The sequence below is a fragment of the Hemiscyllium ocellatum genome, chromosome 13, assembly GCF_020745735.1.
Source record: "Hemiscyllium ocellatum isolate sHemOce1 chromosome 13, sHemOce1.pat.X.cur, whole genome shotgun sequence".
NCBI classification, from domain to species: Eukaryota; Metazoa; Chordata; class Chondrichthyes; order Orectolobiformes; family Hemiscylliidae; genus Hemiscyllium; species Hemiscyllium ocellatum.
The window spans coordinates 13,011,977-13,032,159 of NC_083413.1; the positions used below are offsets into that span (position 1 = coordinate 13,011,977).

The 20,183-nt window shown below is 38.4% G+C and overlaps 2 protein-coding genes across 3 annotated transcripts in view; one reads left to right on the forward strand and one right to left on the reverse strand.

The window, feature by feature from the left end:
- rnf13 (ring finger protein 13) overlaps positions 1 to 7,936 on the forward strand; it is a 257,872-nt gene extending 249,936 nt beyond the window's left edge. For both annotated transcript variants that reach the window (XM_060834542.1, XM_060834541.1), the window contains one exon: positions 4,592 to 7,936. In XM_060834542.1, coding sequence (XP_060690525.1) covers positions 4,592 to 4,989 — 398 coding nt within the window. In that variant the 3' untranslated portion in view covers positions 4,990 to 7,936. The remainder of the gene's footprint in view (positions 1 to 4,591) is intronic.
- A 2,693-nt stretch (positions 7,937 to 10,629) lies between these two features.
- The window catches only part of LOC132821429 (profilin-2-like), a 64,713-nt gene continuing 55,159 nt past the window's right edge, over positions 10,630 to 20,183 (reverse strand). Inside the window, exon 3 of the mRNA XM_060834014.1 lies at positions 10,630 to 12,746. Within this exon, the coding sequence (XP_060689997.1) occupies positions 12,649 to 12,746 (98 nt within the window). The 3' untranslated portion in view covers positions 10,630 to 12,648. The remainder of the gene's footprint in view (positions 12,747 to 20,183) is intronic.

Below are 20,183 nucleotides of genomic sequence, written 5' to 3' on the forward strand. Positions count from 1 at the left end.
CAGCTCACACTTGTCCAGATTAACCTTCTCCACATAACTTTTCAACTGATCTATATCCAGCTACATACTTTGTTAACCATTCCACCAACAATTCTGCCAATTTTCCTGTCATCTGTAGACATATTAATCAGACCACCTGCATTTTTATTGAAATCATTTATATATATTTCAAACTACAGCACTGACCCTTGGTCTGTGTCCAGTGGTGTTCTCCATTAGTCAGAAAAACACCATTCAAAACTACCCTCTGTCTTCTGTGATCAAGCCAATTTGCTGTATCCAATTTGCCAACTTACCATCCATTTTCAGGACTAACATACGATGAAGGACTTTGTCAGATGCTTTACTAAAATCCATGTGGACGACATCGACCACCCTATCTTTGTCAGTCATCTTTATTTCCCCAAAAACTCAATCAAGTCTGTAAGACAAGACCTCTCCCCATGTAATGCCATGCTGACTATTCCTAATAAGTCCATTCGAGTCACAGTTGTACAGCATGGAAATGGACTCTTTGGTCCAACTCATCCATGCTGTGTCTCTTTTGCCAGCATTTGGTCCCTATCCCTTTTAAACCCTCTCCATTCATATACCCATCCAAATGCCTTTTAAATGTTGTAATTGTACCAGCTTCCACCACTTACTCTAGCAGCTCATTCCACACACTCACCACCCTCTGCGTGAAAAAGTTTCCTCTAAGGTGCCTTTTAAATCTTTCCCCCCTCACCTAAAGCGTATGCCCTCTAGTTTTGGACTCCCTGACCCTGAGGAATAGAACTTGGCTACTCACCCTACCCAAGCCCTTCAAGGTTTTATAAACCTCTATAATGTCACCCCTCAGCCTCCGATGCTTCAGGGAAAATAGCTGCAGCCTATTCAGTGTCTCCCTATAGCTCAAACCCTTCAAACTTGGCAACGTCCTTAAATCTTTTCTGAACACTTTCAAGTTTCATAACATCCTTCCTAAAGCATGAAGACTAGAGTTGTATGAAGTATTCCAAAAGTGGTCTAACCAATGTCCTGTCAGCTGCAACATGACTTCCCAACTCCTATATTCAATGCCCTGACCAAGACAGGCAAGTAAACCAAAAACCTTTTCACTATCCTATCTACCTGCACCTCCACTTACAAGGGACTATGAACATATACTCCAAGGTGTTTTTGTCCAGCAACACTCCACAGGACCTTACCATTAAGTGTATAAATCCTGCCCTGATTTGTCTTTGCAAAATGCAGCATCTCATATTTATCTAAATTAAACTCCAGCAGCTCCTCCTCGACCCATTGTCCTATCTGATCAGGGTCCCCTTGTACTCTGGGGTAAACTTCTTGCCTGGCTACTAGACCTCCAATTTTGGTGTCATCTGTAAACCTTCTAACTATACCTCCTATATTTACACCCAAATCACTTATATGAATGACAAAAAGTATTGGACCCAGCACCGATTCTTCTGGCATACCGCTGGGCACAGGCCTCCAATCTGAAAAATAACCCTCCCCACCAACCTCTATCTTCTACCTTTTGAGCCAGTTCTATATCCAAATGGCTAGTTCTCCCTGTATTCCATATGATCTAACCTTGCTAACCAATCTACCATGAGGAACCTTGCCAAATGTCCAGATTGATCATTTCCACCACTTGCCCTCAACAATCCTCTTCATTACTACTTCGAAGAACTCAGTTAGTGATGCACGATTTCTCACACCATGATCCCTATTCCTAATCAGTCCTTGCCTTTTCAAATGCATGTAACTTCTGTCCCTCAGGATTCCCTCCAACAACTTGCCCACCACCGACTTCAGGCTCACTGGTCTATAGTTCCCTGCTTCTCCTTACCACCTTTCTTAAATAGTGACACCACGTTAGCCAACCTCCAGTCTTCCAGCACTTCACCTGTGACTATCAATGATGCAAATATCTCAGCAAGAGGCCCAGCAATGACTTCCCTAGCTTCCCAGTGTTCTAGGGTACACCTGATCAGGTCTCAGGGATTTATCTACATTTTTGTGGTCATTTAGCAGCACCACCTCTAATATGGATATTTTTTAAGATGTCACTAATTATTTCCCAGCATTCTCTATCTTCCCTGTCCTCTTCCACAGAAAACGCTGACGAAAAATACTTTAGTTTCTCCTCCATGTCCTGTGGTTCTACACGTAGGCTGTCTTGGTGATATTTAAGGGACCCTATTCCTTCCCTTGTTACCTTTTTGTCTTTAGTGTATTTGTGGAATCCCTTTGAATTCTCCTTAACTGTATTTGCCAAAGCTATCTCATGTCCCCTTTTTGCCCTCTTGATTTCCCTCTTAAGTATACTCCTACTTTATACACTTCTCAGGATTCACTCAATCTCTGCTGTCTATACCTTACAAATGCTTACTACTTTTTCTTAACCAAAGCCTCAATTTCTCTCATCATCCAGCATTCCCTATACCTACCAGGCTTGTCCTTCACTCAAAGAAGAATATACTGTCTCTGGACTCTTTTCATCGCATTTTTGAAGGCTTCCTGTTTTCCAGCCATCCTTTTACCTATGTACTTAGCCCTCCAATCAACATTTGAAAGCTCGTGCCTAATACCATCAAAATTGGCCTTCCTCCAATTTAGACTGGATCTAAAGTTTAGAGTTTATGCTTTGCCATCACTATTCTAAAACTAATTGAATTATGGTCGTTGGCCCCAAAGTGCTCCCCCACTGACACCTCAGTCACCTGCCCTGTCTTATTTCCCAAAAGTAGGTCAAGTTTTGCAAGTAGGTGCATCCACCTATTTTCTAAACTTAAGTCCTATCCCTAAGAAATCCCTATCTTCTCAAATAATTTCCCGACCACTGATCTAAGGATGAGCAGCCTATAACTTCCTGGATTTTCTTTTTAGCTGAACAAAGTTACAACATTGGCAATTCTCCAGTCTTCTGGGACCTCACCTGTGACTATAGAAGATACAACTATCTGTCAAGGCCCTAGCAATCTCCTCCCTTGCCACTTCTGTAATCCTGGAATAGATTCCATCATGCCTGGAGACTTATCTACCTTGATGTTTTTCAATACTATCATCTTAAAATCGAAATGCCCCAGAATATCAATACATCCCTCTCACATCTTGCCATTATTGAATTGAATTGAATTTATTGTCACGTGTACCTTGTCCTTCTCGGTGAATGTGAACTAATCATAAGCACCTCACCCACTTCCTCTGGGTCAAAGTTTAAATTCTCTCCCTTGTTACTGAGTGGATTTAACCTTTATCTAGTTTCCTCTTGCTGCTGGGTAAAAGCCTTGGGACTCTCCTTAATCCTGCTTGTGAAGAATGTTCCATGGCCCCTTTTAGTTCTCCTACTTCCTTGTTTAAGTTCCTTCCTGCCTGCTTTATATTCCTGAAGGGTCTTGTCTTATTTCAGTTTCCTAAACCTCAGATCAGCTTTTTCTTTTTAACTAAACCTCTTGTTCATCCAACGTCCGCAAATCTTGCCATCCTTATCTTTCATCCTCTCAGGAATATGTTGGTCCTAATTCCAATCAACTGGCCGTTGAAAGATTCCGGCATGTCAGATGTGAATTTACGCTCAGACAGCTACCCCAATCTAATTTTGGCGGTTCCTGCCTACTACTGTCATAATGAGCCTTCCTCCAGTTTAGCACTTCCACCTGAAGACCCCAGTCTTACTCTTATCCATAACTGTATTCAAACTTAAGGAATTATGTTCCCAAAATGCTTCCTTCCCCCCCCCTCTTTTCTCCCCCCCCCCCCCCCCCCCTCCCAAAAACCATTGAAACTTTGATGACCTGGCCAAACTCATTCCCAAAAAAAGGGTCTATTTTGGCCCCTCTCCAAGTTGGACTGACTACATATTGTTTCTCGATGCCCCTATCAAATTCTGTTGCTCTGAGTCACCGTGTCAGGGAAGTTAGAATCACCCATTATAACAATCCTGTCTTTTTTTTAAACATCTTTCCCAATCTCCTGCTGGCTATTGGGAGGCTTGTAGTATAACCTCATCATTTTGATTGCACCTTTCTTATTTTTAAATTCTATCCATATGGCCTTGTTGTATGAGCCCAAAATGTTGTCCTCTAGTACAGCAATGAATTGACATCTTCCTTAAGTATTCAACTCCCCCACCCTTTCTACGTCCTTCTCTATCTTGTCTGAAACCTCTAAACCCTGGAACATTGAGCTGCCAGTTCTGCTCTTTACTCACCCAAGTTTCTGTATTGGTTACAACATCATAGTCTCATGTACTAATCCCAGGCTGTAAGATTTATCTGCTTCGCCTGTTATATTTAAGACTGCCAATCCTGCTATGATATTAACCAACTCATTTGTTATGTAGTCCCCAAGTTGAGACTTTGATACCTGGTCAGACTCTAATCTCAAACATGCTGAATATAATTTTTTTAACGTTCTCTATGACCAGATTTACAACATCCTTCTGTATTCGTAGCTCAAGAATGCGTCCAGCCCATTAATCTGTCAGCTGATCTAATAGTATTGAAGTATAAATGTGAATAGTAGTTTCATTTTTGTGGTAGTGGCAAATGCTAAGTGTAGATTTAATAATCAATCTTGTTCCCCTAATTTATGTACACAGCATACCACTGTAAATGTGTAGACCCATGGCTAACAAGAACAAAAAAGACTTGCCCTGTCTGCAAACAGAAGGTGGTGGCATCTCAGGGAGAATCAGATTCTGAAACTGATGATGTAGACAGCAGCCACGAAGAAAATGATGATGCCTCTGAAAACACACCTCTGCTGAGATCTTCACTTGCCTCCACCAGTGCGCATTCCTTTGGTACCATGTCAGAATCTCGATCCCGCCAAGAAGCAGTGGAGTCATCAGAATATGAAGAGGAAGAGGAGGAAGACGGAGAAAGCAGCGATGCTGGGGACGGAGTCAATGAAGAAACAGTAGTTCAGATGCAACGGGAAAACCCTGAAGCTGTTGTCGGAGAGAGGGGAACCAGAGAGTCTGCCGCAATAGTTTGATTTAGTTTCCTTTTCTCTAAGAAAAAAAACACCCTCAAAACAATGTGTCAAAATTAAAAGTTCAGGAAATCTTTCCATTTGCTTTTCCACATTTTATCCATTGCAACTTCACAACATATATATGCAACTTTTTGTAGGGATTCAAAATCTTTCACAGATCTCTCTTCAATGTTGCTGCTAGAATGAAGTGTGACAGTCATTCATAGATTTTTGGTAATCCAAGCAGCACTGAGTTTTCCCCAAAATTGCCGCTCCCTTTTTGGCACTATTGCATTTGGCACTGCAGCCAATGTGTAAAACTGTTACATTGATCACCCAGCCATGGTGGTTGGATTCAACATCTAATTCAGATACTAAGCGAATGACTTTAAGGAAAAGAAATAACTTGAATATAAAATGGCTGAATGACACTGTTTCTTTGTAGAACGTTTAATCATGCAGTTTTTAAATCAATATATATTCTACATCAGAAACGAAGAATCCTACTAATTGTTTCAAATGTAAGTATACCTTGTTTTATTTACCAAAATCAAATTTATTGAAGTTGAATTCTCAAGTCATTTTGGATTTGATTTTTAAATGGGGCGATTCTGTATCTGGTTTCAGTTATTATAAATCAATAATAAAATTACCCAAAGAATTAAGTTGAATTTACATTTTAAAGGCTAATTTTTTTATTCTGCATTGTGTGAACACTTTAAAGTTGGAAGCTATAATTTGGATTGCATTTATCAAGTAAGATGCAATAGGTAATGTAAAATATTTAGTTACAATTCCAAAGTATGATTTTTTTAATTTGAGCTACTTGAACAAACTATTGTCATTCTGTTAGATCACCTCTACAGTTGTATGTATGCACTGTGTCCTGTCATGGCGCATAAAGAAATTCCTAAATGAAGATGATCCTTTTAAAAATAGATATAATAGAATTAACTTTGAAACTATTGCATGCGAATGTGGTGATGGTGCTGATTTGGATATGACATGATTTTCTAATAAACTTGTATGAAGTTGTTCTCAGCTGGTTGCTAACTGATATGTATGACAAGGGGGATATAAATCAAAATTCACATTGGAAATACCCTATAATTGAAGACTTTTTATCTCCTGCACCTCATTCCTGGTATCTTAAAGGGGGACAATCTTTTTTTTAAAGTGACAAAATCTAATGTGACAATTCAAGTGCTGGAAGTCAGGACTAGATATGATCTACATTATGGGCCACACTAAGTTTCCAAATGCAATTTCTATTTTTTTAAATAGAGACAGTTTGATTATGTTCTTGGGTGTCTTTTGTCCATTTAGCCCAACTGTATTTTAAATATACACACACCCATTATTGCAAAATACCGTTGGGTTTCCTGCATTAGATTTTGAAACATTTGATCCTACGTCTTTTAGTAATGCCTTGCCAACTCCTTACAAAAGTTTTTTTTTCTTGAATGGGTGTTGGATGTGCTTCTGAATGTTAACTTAAATGATTGAGTGTCTTGTTCTACATAAAAATGTTGGCATATCCCATTCACTGCCAAAATCAGTCCTTTACCTTATTATTGAGGATTTGTTCACTGAGCAAGCATTCTAACTTCCAGCTCAATTGAATTTCTGTAAATTTGCCAACATTATCTTGTAAAGTTGATCAGTGTATGAATTTGGATCAGATGTTTATCTGTTATCATTTTGTTTTGAATATTGAACTTTGAGACTGGGAACTGTAGGGATATAATACATCAGAAAGGAGGGAGAGCATGGTGATAAATTAATTTGAAACAGTCAACCAATCTCTAATAACTTTGCCCCTCAAACCTAAAACTGATCAAATTCTGAAGACATGTTGTAATAGTTTTATAGCTTTCTTGTAACTTTATTATTAATTGTAGATTGAGATATATAAAAACTTTATTATTCTTGGAGCTATCAGTTTATATTTGGCACATTAACATTGAAGCCTGTTTACCTAATGTGACTTCATAGAACTGAGTCTAAAAATTACCTGGTTTTACCCAACAAGTTTTAGAATTCTGACATGTTATGGAATTATTGGCATGCTCATTCACAAATGTTACTTTGTTTCTGAATGCTTCCTACTTAAATTGTCTGCTAACCTTTTTTATATAGTGTTTATAAACACAGGATGACTCTATTGTGACACTGCTGCAAACTGATGAACTCAGTTATGAAAATAATGCTGGCACGCATAAAGATGATCCTTTTCATGAGCTGCTGCAGTGCTGTCACAGAAATATTATTGGCCATTTTTTTTTTTAAAATTTTTTTGTTGGAAGACACTACGTTGCTGTTCTACCACATGGCTTGCTTTGCCTCCCAGAATGTTTGAGTGCAGGGATTTTTTCATTTGTGGGCAGTCCAATTTTCATGTGGCTAAAATCCATAAGAGCTTTAACTGTGGTACAGATCTTTTCACTTGGGTACATTTAACTACAAGTACAGGAGTCTTGCACTGATCAGCTTCACACGGTTGAAGTGTACTTGTCAGTGTACTTCAAAATGTTACTTTATCACTTAATTTGATGCACAGGGATCTAATAGGTTGGATAGTTTAGTTTGTTGTAAGGATGTATGTAAATTTATTCCATTCAACCAATTTTGTATTTTAATTTTTAACTTGTACTTTTTAATTTTAAACAGACATGACTGTTGGAAGTGTCTGATTGAAAAGAATGTTTTGTTATTCTATCTCTCCGTGATGTCCATTTTTGGAAACATTACACTAGGTTTACTCACCTGAATATAATTAAGGGAGTGTCTAAAATTTGATTTGTTTAAATGGATTATTTAGATATTTCAAAGCATTAATACAAGTGTTCTGAATTAAGGTCTTTATAAATGCAGTAATGTGTAAATAGAAAACAGCACTCCAATGCTATAATACAAATGTATCTGATTCTTCTATATGTTCTTTTCAAATAAAGCTAAATTGATACGATCATTGAGGATTAAAGGACTCTGTTTTTAGTGCACTATAAGTTTGATTTAAGGTTGTGTCTTTTTAAATAATGCTGGATGAACAGCACTTAGTTTTTTAAGAAGCAAATGGGATTTGAATAAAACCTATTAATAAAATCTTCCATAGAATAGGAAGGTAGTGCTGAAATAGGATTTTCAATTACTCTATCTCTAATGTTTGGTAAAATTAGCCAGGCTTTTGAAATTGCTACATAATGACTTTTGCTGGCTAAATAATAGATCTGCCCAGTCAGTCCTGTTTGTAAATTCTCACAAGGTAGTGGTGTGGGGGACTACCAGCCAGGAGACAATAACAGGGAGATGAAATTAAGTCAGTGACTGTAGTTGATAGTTGCCAGAGGTGCCTTATGGGTCATGGTCCATAGGTAGAGATCACAGAAAGCCAACATCTCCATGCCAACACTCACCTATGTCTAGAATCAATCCCAGGTCCCTAGTGTTGTAAGGCTGCAGTGCTAACCACTGTGCCACTCAAGCATCCAAACCTTTTCATAGCTTCCAACAGTTCTCAGGAAGATCACCTTACTTGAAACATTAACTCTGATTTTGTGCAGAGGGTAGTGCTACCAGAGGAAGTGGTGGAGGCTGGTATGATTACATTTAATAGGTGACTGGATGGATACAGAAATAGAAAGGGTTCAGAGGGGATATGGGCCAAGTGCTGGCAAATGGGACTAGATTAGTTTGGGATGTCTGGTTGGACCAAAGGGTCTGTTTCTGTGCTGTACATCTCTAGGAATCCATTTATTGCAAACACACTTCTTGTGAGTGGTGGTAGCAGGGGCAATCCTTCCTGCCTTCTAAATGTGGTTCTATTCCTATGTAGGCATATCCTCTGATCTCCATAACCCAAGTCTAGTTTATCTACAATGACTGTGGCATTAATTATCACTAGTGCCTACCTCTGCATCTTGTTCAATGATACTTACTACAAAAGAATGAAACAAACAACAATAATAGGTACATGTTTATGCCCCAAGTCTTCTCCCATCTTTGCACATGTGGATACTTCTGATGTCAGTTATTACACCTCTGGAATATGTTGGGACTTGAACTACTATGGTACTGCAAGAGAGTCTTCAATCTTTGCTTATCTTACTCTTCCTTCAAAGCCCTTATCTCTCATCTAGCTTTCCCCTAACTGAAGTGGAACAGTATTGATTAAATTATTGATGCCCAAACTATCTATTGGAATTCTTGATCATTTTGAGTCTTCAGTTAGGTCTTCCATTGTTTCCTTGTTTGTATTCATCCAATCCCCTGCACCTGACTTTCCACTGGAAAGGATGTTAAAGTAGGAGAAGCACAGTGGAGTATAGTTAGGGTGGCAGGAGTGGTTGGCAATAGGAGTCACCCCTCTGGGTTAATTAACTGCACCATTCACTTTATGAACTGAAAGATTAAAACAATTACAGATCAGTTGGCTTAATATGCCATAGTAAAGAAATTGGTGAAGACTGATAGGACAGGGTAATAAACACCTAAACTGCATCTTCAGGGATTCATGAGAAAGAAATTCAATGATGGTTAGGTATAACTTGAGGTAGGTAGTGGACAAGAGAATGTCTGCTATATTTGTGGACTTTGTCAAATGCTTTCTCAAAGTCCCACATGAGTCTTAACCATGGTAGAGGCCCACAAAATGGAAGGCAAAATTATTAACACATGGGAAATTAAGTGACAGGTGACAAAGATAATGGGTAGGAACTCAGTGGCATGATATGACCAGTAGTATCCCACAAAAGGGCCTCACTTAGTTGTTAAAGCTAGCACCAAATATATGTTACCTATTGTTTACATTATGTTGGAGCTATACAAAACTCCACCTGGGAGTACTGCAAGTAGATCAAAGCACCACAACTTGGAGGGACTAACTACAATAAATTTCTAGAGAATTTGCAAAGTTAGAGATATTTGGATTGGAGGTTTCTATACAGAAACAGGGAAAGTTAGTTTTCACTGATCAGGGATTCCAGAACTAAGGGGCATAAATCAGTAAATTGTCAAGAGGTATGTTCAGAAGCACTTCTACAGTGGTAAAAGTTTAGAACTCCTCTACAAAAGAGAAATTAAATTTTAATACCTTTTGCTCAAGAAAAGGAGTCAGAGGCAGCTACAGGAAGTTAAGCCACATCAGCAACTTCACTGAATGGTGGCATAGGCTCACATGACCAAATGGCCACTTCCTATAGCACCTACCTGCACCCTCAACTGGTTCTTAGAAACCTAGCTCTTTCCCTGCCATGTACACATGCATTTCTGGTACCATTCTTGTAACCATCCCTCTTTTATATAGTGTCAACCAGAACATTAAAAAGTTTTAGGCATTTATAAAAGAATGAAAACTTCATTGTCATTTTAAACTCTGACGGCTTTCTTAATTAAAAGTTGCAGCACAGGCAACCAAAGTTACAAGGGTTCAAAGATGTACAAAAACGATGAGTTTGCTTTTAGATGTGCAACTAGATCCGATTAAAATCGGAAGAATTGAGAATTACTTTTGAAGCCCAGAAAAATATACACTCAAGAGTTTGCTTCAAAAGAACACAGTTTGTTTATAATAAGTGATGCAATAATACTTAGTGTTTTCACATTTATGCATGCACAAACCAAAAAAAAATCAGAGCCCCTGATAAAAACATACAAATGACATTTGGTTGGAATAGATTTATTTCATCTGTCTGTAAACAAGGTGGTTTAACAGTTATGGCATTTTGTAAATGCATATTAAATCAGATGAGTTAGATTGTATCCCAGATGTAACAAAAGTGCAGGGAAAGAAAATGGACAAGTCAGCAACAAGAATTTTTAAATCTGTACATATTTCACAAGGCCTGAACATTGAGTATATGCTAGAATAACGCCCCTAAGGAAGTGCCGTTCAACTGAAAGCCTTGCAGCGGCAGTTAAAATCCATCTCACAACAGCAACAGATCAAATCTCTATGCAATATGGCACAGGATACACAAACATTTGCAAAATAATTTCACAAGACAGCCAAGTGTGATTATTCCAACCAATACCATCTCCCGTTTTATTCATGTGAATACAGCAAGTTTATAATTTTTTTTGTTTGAACGGAACATAAGTTAGTACCGTGCTCAAAACAGACATTTCCACAGATTTCAAAACTAGGAGCACAAGGCAATTCTTCCACAGTTTCCTTCTGCAGCATAGGCTCACCCAGGTCTAATGCATCAGTACCCTCAATTTGAGAAATTTTAAACAGTTTGAGATTTTCTCTATAGGAAACTGCCACCCACAGATACTAACAAAAGCATTGACCATCAACATTCATGTTGAAATTTGAGTATATTCATCCAAATTGCCAATGCAGTACTGAGGAGTGGCAGTAGTCCTTTACAATGGCATCATAACAGCAGTCTGTCCTCTTAAAAATCCTCAAGCTGCAGCTTAATTGGTCCTATGAAGCACTCAAAACTGGACACTCCAGATGTTTGGGATATCTACTGTCTAAAATGGCAAACTTTATTAAAAAGTTAATTTACATTAAAGGAGCTGGCAAAACAACATTTTTAAGTGCCTGAGCTATTGCAAAGATGGAATGTCCCTGGAGATTAAACTGATCAAAGTCAGGATTGTGACATGTCCATGGGGAGGAAAAAAAAACATTTAATACACCTGGAGCAGTTCTGCAATTACACTCATGATGTCAATGCACAAGGTTTAATACTGTTGGGCATTCATGTTAAAGAGACTGCATCGACAAAACTGATGCAAAGTTGTCCATTTGACATGTAAACAAGTAATGAAACTGAAGGAAAATCCAGAGATGTTTTCACAAGGAGGATGTGTAATGAAGGTATAAGGAAAGCATAAAGAAACATTATGGCAATCAGATAATGGATGCAGATAACCTCCCAACATGTCCAAACAAAACAGGAAGACAAGATGAGCTCTGCAATGTCACAGAAGCGCTGGCTCAACAACACTTAAAATCTGAAATTGTACTACCAGTACCTCCTTTAATTTTTAAAAAAAAAGCACTTCAATGGGGAAGTGGAAGGAGACAGAATAATCAGAACCTGGTTTGATGACTTTGGATGTCTCTAAATGCTAAAACAAAGCAATGCCCAGGCTTAGCAAGTCAGCCCTATTTTTTTTTTGCAACAATATCAAAAAGTAATAACATGCATATCACCATTTAGGTATTGTGCTAATGGTGCCAAAACATGGGATTTACCTTCCATTACACCTACAATGTTATTACAATTAAGTGGTAAGGGACAAAGAGAATAAATGTGATCAGAAGTAGATAAACTAAAAAAAGATTCTACCAACTACAGTCTGGTAGCACTGCCAATTCAACTGGGTGGTGAGGATGAATTAGTTGCTAGGTAGATGGGAAGAGGCTACTTAGTATCCAGAACTCCTCAGGTATATGACAATGGTAAATGTTTTCTTGTTGAGTACCCCTCCATGGACTCTTTTCCCATGACAACCAATGCTGGAGCACACAAGGGAGAAAAAAAATGAAAATTTAAACTTTCCCCACCAAAACAGGGATACGAAGGAGACATGAGTTCACATCCCACAACCCTGCATTGCTATTATGCTTTCTGTAACTTCAATGTGAAAGAGTAGGTGACTGCTAAAAGGAAACTTTAATAGCAATTTTTTTTTAAACTACTGAATAGGAATTCTGGCTAACTAGAATCCAGAATCTCTCAAGTATTTTGCCATTGCGAATGCCTTTTTATTGAGGAGTCCTCCGTGGATCCCTTCTTTTCCCATTACAAAGACCAAGACTGAAAGAAAAAAAGAGAGGAAAACATTTAAAATTAATCATGACAAAGTTATGGCTTTACAGTGACAAGTTATATTTTTATAGTAAAAACAAAATGTCTTCCATAAACCTTTATGGCAGTAAAAAGTTTTACTCTAGTGGATTTAAAACAAAATCTCAACAAGGCAGGTAGAATCCTATATACAGGATGGAATCAGGCATTTCATTCCAACTCATCCCGTTTACCAGCACTTGGCCCATTGGATATATGAATAAGTAGTTTAGAGGCATTCAAGTACCTTTTAAAATGTTGTAATTGTCCCAACTTCTTTAGCTCATTACATGAAAAGGTTACCCCTAAAAAGGTTCCTTTTAAATTTTTCCCATGGTGGGGGGAGTCCAGGACTAGAGGGTGAGAGGGAAAAGACATGTCTATTTACCCTATCCATGCCTCCATAAGGTCACTCCTCAGCCTCAGTCACGCCAGGAAAAAACAGCCCCAACCCATCAGCCTCTCCCTACAGTTCAAGCCCTCCAAAAAACCACCCTTAGAAATCTTTTCTGCACCCTTTCAAGTTTCACAACATCTTTTCTGTAGTAGGGAGACCAGAACTGCACACAATATTCCAAAAGTGGCCTAACCAAAGCCCTGTACAGCTGCAACATGACCTAACTCCTGTATGGAGTACTGACCAAAAAAAAAATGCCTCCTTCATTATCTTTATCTACCTGTGACAGAATTTTCAAGGAACTATGCAGTTGTACCTAAAAGGTCTTTGTTCAGCAACACTCCCCAGGACCTTACCATTAAAAAAAAGGTGTATAAGTCCTGTTCACATTTGCCATTTCAAAATGCAGTGCCGCACATCACCCTTAAATGAATTAAGCTCAATCCGCCACTTCAAGTTCATTGGAATCTTGATCAGATGGGCCATTGGACAGAGGTAACCTTCCTGGCTGTCTACTACAACTCCAATTTTGGAGTTATCTGCAAACTTATTAACTATACTTCATGTTCACATCCAAATAACTGACGAAAAAGAGTGAACCCAGCACCAATGCTTGTGGCACACCAATGGTCACATGCCCCCAGTCACCACCCTCTTCTACCTTTGAGCCAATCCCCCACATTAAATCCTAACATTCAACACAATTTTGTTGAGTTTGATATTTCCCACTGCATGATTTGACCAATAAACAACATGCAAATACCACTACCTCAATAGTCCTACTTTAAACAAGTTTATCAAAATTAAATTTTTTAAAAAAGTAACCACATCTCAAAATAAACAAGGAAAATGTACATAAACTGACTGCCATATAATTCATTAAGTTATTACATCCGAGTTATGTACTAGAAGTGCAGTTTTACAAAAAGTTCTCAGCTAGTATACAGCAAAACCAGAGCCAATTCACTCAAAAGCAATTTCCCAAGCATAGTCCTGATCATTTTGGCCTTAACTGAAACCTTTAAGTTGTTGACCAAGAGAATAAACCTCTTTAGAGAAACTTGCACTGTATTCATGAAGTTATGAATAAAAACATTAGTAGATACTTTCACCTCTTCAATTCATATACATGATAGAATGAGAGAGAAAAGGAAACAAAAAGTATAGAAAGAAATAGAAATTCCAGAATACGCACATCTACCACCAGGCTTTCTCAATATTTATTTTTGGCCAAATAATGTTGGTCTCTTCTTGTTGCTAGTTCACCAGAGAGTTAGAAGAGAGAGTGTGGCAATCTTAAATCATAATCTTTGTAGCCTCTGTTAGATGCAGGTGCTGAAAATCTATCCAGCATCTCTATATAAAGCCAGAGCTGTTGAATATTTCAAAAGGTCTGCTTTTATAAGTAAAAAATGAGGTCTGCAGATGCTGGAGATCACAGCTGCAAATGTGTTGCTGGTCAAAGCACAGCAGGCCAGGCAGCATCTCAGGAATAGAGAATTCGACGTTTCGAGCATAAGCCCTTCATCAGAATAAGAGCTTATTCCTGATGAAGGGCTTATGCTCGAAACGTCAAATTCTGTATTCCGGAGATGCTGCCTGGCCTGCTGTGCTTTGACCAGCAACACATTTGCAGCTGCTTTTATAAGTGCCTCTTTGACCAAGTAACTTTCATTCTTAAAATGTTAAAGTATTCAAACATGTTAGAGTTTGGACTTATTGATCCATACTGACTGAGCTGGCCCAACTTAACAGCTTCAAATCTTGCTGCTTATTGCTATCTTTTCTATAGTTGCACTCATCATGAATGGAAAACCCTCCAAATCTATTAACATTATTTCAGGTAACTAGCCTAATGGAGCATAATCAAAGTTGATTTTTAAAGTTATGGATTTGAAGACTTAAGAGTTCCTTTGTGACTCAAGAAATGCTGCAGCTTCACTACAGTTCACTGTCTAGATAGTTCAGCATAGCAGTGGAAGAGAAAGGCTGGTGATAACATTAAAAGGGAAAATGCATCCATAGATCTTAATTATGTTGACACTGGCTATGTCCAATGTATGGAACAGGGGTTTAATTTAATTGATAAGAGTCAGCAGATAACTATATAGTCCAAGTCTCAAGGTAATCAATCTATCTGTAGACAGGCTAAAACACTGCAGATTAATATTAAAGTATGGAATTACTTAGGAAAGGATAGAAGTATTGTATTAAATTCAATAGTCAAAATAAGAAAGATCACAAAGTGGCTACAGTACATGTTTTGCAGCTTTTACATTACAGCAAAAAAGCTACAAATTTCTGGATTAAGGCAAGTGGTTAACATGATCACAGGCAGAGAGTATGTTGCTTTCAAGTTTTTCTTCCAGCCACTAGAGGAAGAAAAAAAGATGTAATTTTAAAGGAGCCCCAAGAGTTGGACAATATTTTGCAGTTCCCTAGGCAGGACAAAGTATTAATACATTGCAAGCACAGTAGGGGCAAACAGGAGCATAACCAAGGCAGCAGCTCAAATACCAGTTCAGCATGTCTGCTGCTGGAATATAGGTACAAGTAGGCCTTTCAGTGACCACTTCCTGCCCTCAAGAAAGGTGTTTCACCATTCAGTCAAAAGGGAGTATTAACCCCCCTACTGCATTTGATGACAACCCCAAATACCCTTGTCCACCAAAAAACAACTGAAATGGTCACCTGATTCCACACCTTAAGAATTTTTGGCTCAAGTTGGAAAAAAAAAGGAGTTTGCTGACATCAGCATGAATAGTAGCTCGAACTTAAGAGGTTGTGCTCCTTTGTACTAAACATCTTCAGGGAAAATAGCTTTGGCTTCAAATTATTTAATCATTGAAAATTAGAGTAATATTACTGTGCTCAAATACAAACTTATGCAACAACTCTTGGAGCACTGATACCATCTGGACAAAATCTGTACTACATCCATCTTTTAAAGTATAGTACACAAAATGAAATGCAGTACTTTTAATGAGTTTTAATGCTGAGTGTAAAACTATTTAGGGGAGGATAAAGCATATGTATCTTTGGGCAAGATGAAACTATGTACATTAAAACACATTCAAGTTCATCTTTCTATTCATTACCTGTTAAAATAGGAAGTGTTTTTTAAAGGATGGAGCTGAAAAACATGCTAATTAAATGGCAACTCCCAATGACTCACCTACAGTGTACATGCAGATGTTAGTCATTGAAGTCCCCTTTATAAATGGCAGCATCTGTGGAGACAGAAGCAGAGTCAACATTGAGTCTTGGATGACTTCAGATCTGAAAAGTCATACCAGACTTTAAACGCAACTCCGTTCTCTCTCCACAGATGATGTTACACCAGCTAAGTTTGTCCAATGTTTTGGTTTCAGATTTCCAGCATCTGCAGTACTTCACTACAAGCATTCAAAAAAGTGAAATGAAAGTGAAATAGACAGCAGAGCTTCACAAAGTAGAGGGTGAGCGCCAAGATTCTAGGGTGCTGGTCAGAGACTGCAAACAAGAGCTTCAACCAAGCAAACTGATGCTAGAGATTTCCAAACTGGCTATGGTCCAAATGATAAATTGAGAAATCGGTTTACCATTCAAGAAGGAAAAAAAATCACTATATAGTTTTAGACTGCTGCTGGACTTGTCCTTGTGAATACCCTATACCACTATGCTAGAACTATAGCTATCAAAACCTCTCACTAGGAGTTTCTCCAGAGCAATTAGGGATGGGCACCCTAAAATTGTGAATGCCAACTACACGCCTGCCCATCTATTGTCTCAACAAAATCACCTGTCTTTTCAACTGTAATGCATGCTCAACACTTCAAGAAAACCCCTTCATCCTAGAACTCTACCTTCAAATAAGTTCCAATAAGTACATCCAACCCAACAAAGTACTGCGTGCTGTGTTAGATCCTTTAAGGATCTAACACCTGACAAAGTTGTGCTAAAGCTTCCCTACTTTTATATTCACTATAAAAGGACAGTCTATTTGCCTTAAATCACTGTACTTGTATGCCAACTCCATTTTATAAATGGTGGCCACTGCCCTCTTCCCTGCAGCATTCTGTAGCCTCCCTTCACTTAAATATACCGTTCAACTCCTGCCAGACGTGAACAACCCAAATTTCCTAAATTACACTCACCTGCCACATTTTTACTGACTTTTTCCTATCTATTTTTCTTGGCAGATTCTGCTGACTTGCTTTTCCACCTACCTGTGCATTCTGCTCAAAATTTGTTAGTGTCCTGGATAAAAGGAAAAAAAGTGTATGGTATCCAAAGACTAAATAGTAAAGGTGCCAACATTTGTAAAGTGTCACTTTATAGTTTACCACCTTCAAAATTCCCCATTTATCCTAAACCTGGTTAGATAGCAAATCTCTTATTCATACTAATAACTCCAAATTCCATACGCTCTAATCTTTTCCAGTAACCTTTAATGAGATACCCTATTACAAATTTCAACCTCCAAGTAGACATCTTTTGGTCACCCTTGATTCAGCCTCATTACATCCTTCAGCACCTCTAGTTTAAAAAAAATTTACATTGCACAAAGAAAGTCAACTGATCAGATATAGATCAGCACATAAGATAATCAAAGTTAGATAAGGTGGACAGTGAGCCTTTATCCTCTGATGGTTAGCTGAGGGGACAGGCCTATCGCCCCTCAATTTAAAAAGGTACAGGACACAGTTGTCAGAGGTAGTCCCTTTACTCTGTAGTAGGGGCATGGAACACTGACTGCAACAGTAGTAGACTTGCCAACTTTAAAGGCTTTTAAAATAGCCACTGGATAAATTTATGAATGAAAGTGGAACAGTGTAGGATAGATTGGCCCTCAATGTTGCACTGACCTGTGGAACCAATGTGAAGCCAAAGGGCCTGTGGTGTGCTGTAATGATCTATGTTCTAGGAGGAGGATTTGGTCCTGCTATTAACTCCATCATACTATCATTTTGGAATCTAACTAAGGAACAGATAGTGCACTAACTGCCCTAAAAGAGTTTCCAGCTTTGTCCCCCTTCTCTCTTTAATAAATAGGGGTATATTTTGGTTTTCCAATTAATTGGAGCATTCCAATATGGAAGCAGCTACTTCTGTTAGGACCAGTGAAAACTATTTAGGTCTGAGGGATCTAAGTTAAGTCCAGGTCATTTGCTTAATACATTTGGTTTTCATGATAACCTCTCTTCCTTTGCTAATTTTCTAGTAGAAAAGGCATTTTAAATCTTTTGACAGGTAGAAAAAGTTGAAGTGGGCACTCAATACATGTGTTAACTCATTATGCAAATTTGAGTCAATGCTCCAAGGAAACCATTCGTTTCACATTCTTGCCAGCTGCACAGTAATCCAGGCAAGTCTCATTCCTCATCACTACCACACCTCCAAACACTCCTGCAGTTTAATCAAGTTTTGGTCTTTTTGAAATAGTTAGTGAGCTTTCCCACTTCCAATACCTTCAATTGAACATAAGAACTAGGAGCATTTTTAAGCCATCTAACCAGTCAAGCCTGCTCTGCCACTCCATAAGATCACAGCTGATCTTTTCATGGATTCAGCTCCACTTACCCCACCCTCTCACCATATCCCTTAAAATTTCTTTATTGTTAAAATATTTTAGTTTTAAAAACAATTTACTGGAGTATCAACTACTTCATAGGGCAAAGAATTACAAATTTTACAACCCTCTGGATGAAGTAGTTCTTCTCAATTAGGTCCTAAATCTGCTCCTTTAATCTTGAGGATATGCCTAGTCCTAGTTTCACCCACTCAGTAGAAACATCCTCTATTGCTATCTCCTCTACTCCCTTCATAATGTTTAAGATCCTCCCTCATTCTTCTAAATTCCAAATTAATAATCCCAGTCTCCCCTCATAAGAGAGCCCCTTCAACTCCAGAAATCAACCTAATGAACTTCTGCACCCCCTCCAGTGCCAGTGCATCCTCTCTCAAGTAAAGAGAGCAAAACTGCATGCAGTACTCCAGGTGTGGCTTCACCAGCACCTTGTGCAGCTGCAACATAACCTCCCTGCTTTTAAACTCACTCCCATTAGCAATGAAGGGCAAATTTCATTTCATAACATCAGGTTATAATCCAACAAGTTTAAGCACTGGTTTTTGGAGCACTGCTCCTTCATCAGGTGGTTGTGGAGTACCAGGTTAACTTTAACAATTGGCATCAGCCTGAGAATGTTACATAAAGAATTGAAACTATCGTGGCCACTAACAGATGAATGACTTGAACAATTAAGGTAATTTTCAATGTATAACTTCAGCTACATCACACTGCAAACTTGTTATAAATTGTGTCTTACAATGGTGTACTCCACAACCACCTGAAGGAGTAGCACTCCGAAAGCTAGTGCTTCCAATTAAACCTGTTGGACCGGTTGTGTGATTTTTACCTTTGTACACCCCAGTCCAACACCAGAATCTCCAAATTAAAATTTCTTTTGCCTTCTAGATTACTTGTACCTGCAAACCAATTCTCCAATTCATGCACAAGGACACCTGTGCACAGCAGCATTCAAGTATTTTTTTTAAAAAACTGTTACTCCTACCAAAATGGGTGACTTTACATTTACTAAAATTGTATTCCATTTGCCAGACCTTTGCTCACTCAAAAATTATGTCTCAGTCCTCTGCAACTCATCTTAATGGCACCTGCAAACTTTGGCAGAGTGAGTGCCCACACTGTTAACTGACAGCACCCTTTCCTGCTTGAATTCATGCACTGCTGGACATCAGAGTGCATCTGGGAAAATTAACAGTGAAATTCACAACTAATCTCGGAGGAACCTGTTTGGGAGAGGTCACAGCACAAACAGATAAGTGAATATTTCAAGCGTGGCCTTACAGTAAGTCTGCAGTAATGAGTGGAGTGGATTCTTTATGTTAGAGAGATGTCTCTTGATTAATACTTATGGCTTATGGTTAATTTAACCTGGAGTAGTGTTTTGTAGAGCAATAAGAGCTATTTTCTGGGTCTGTACAGTGAAAGCAGCAAAAATGGCCTT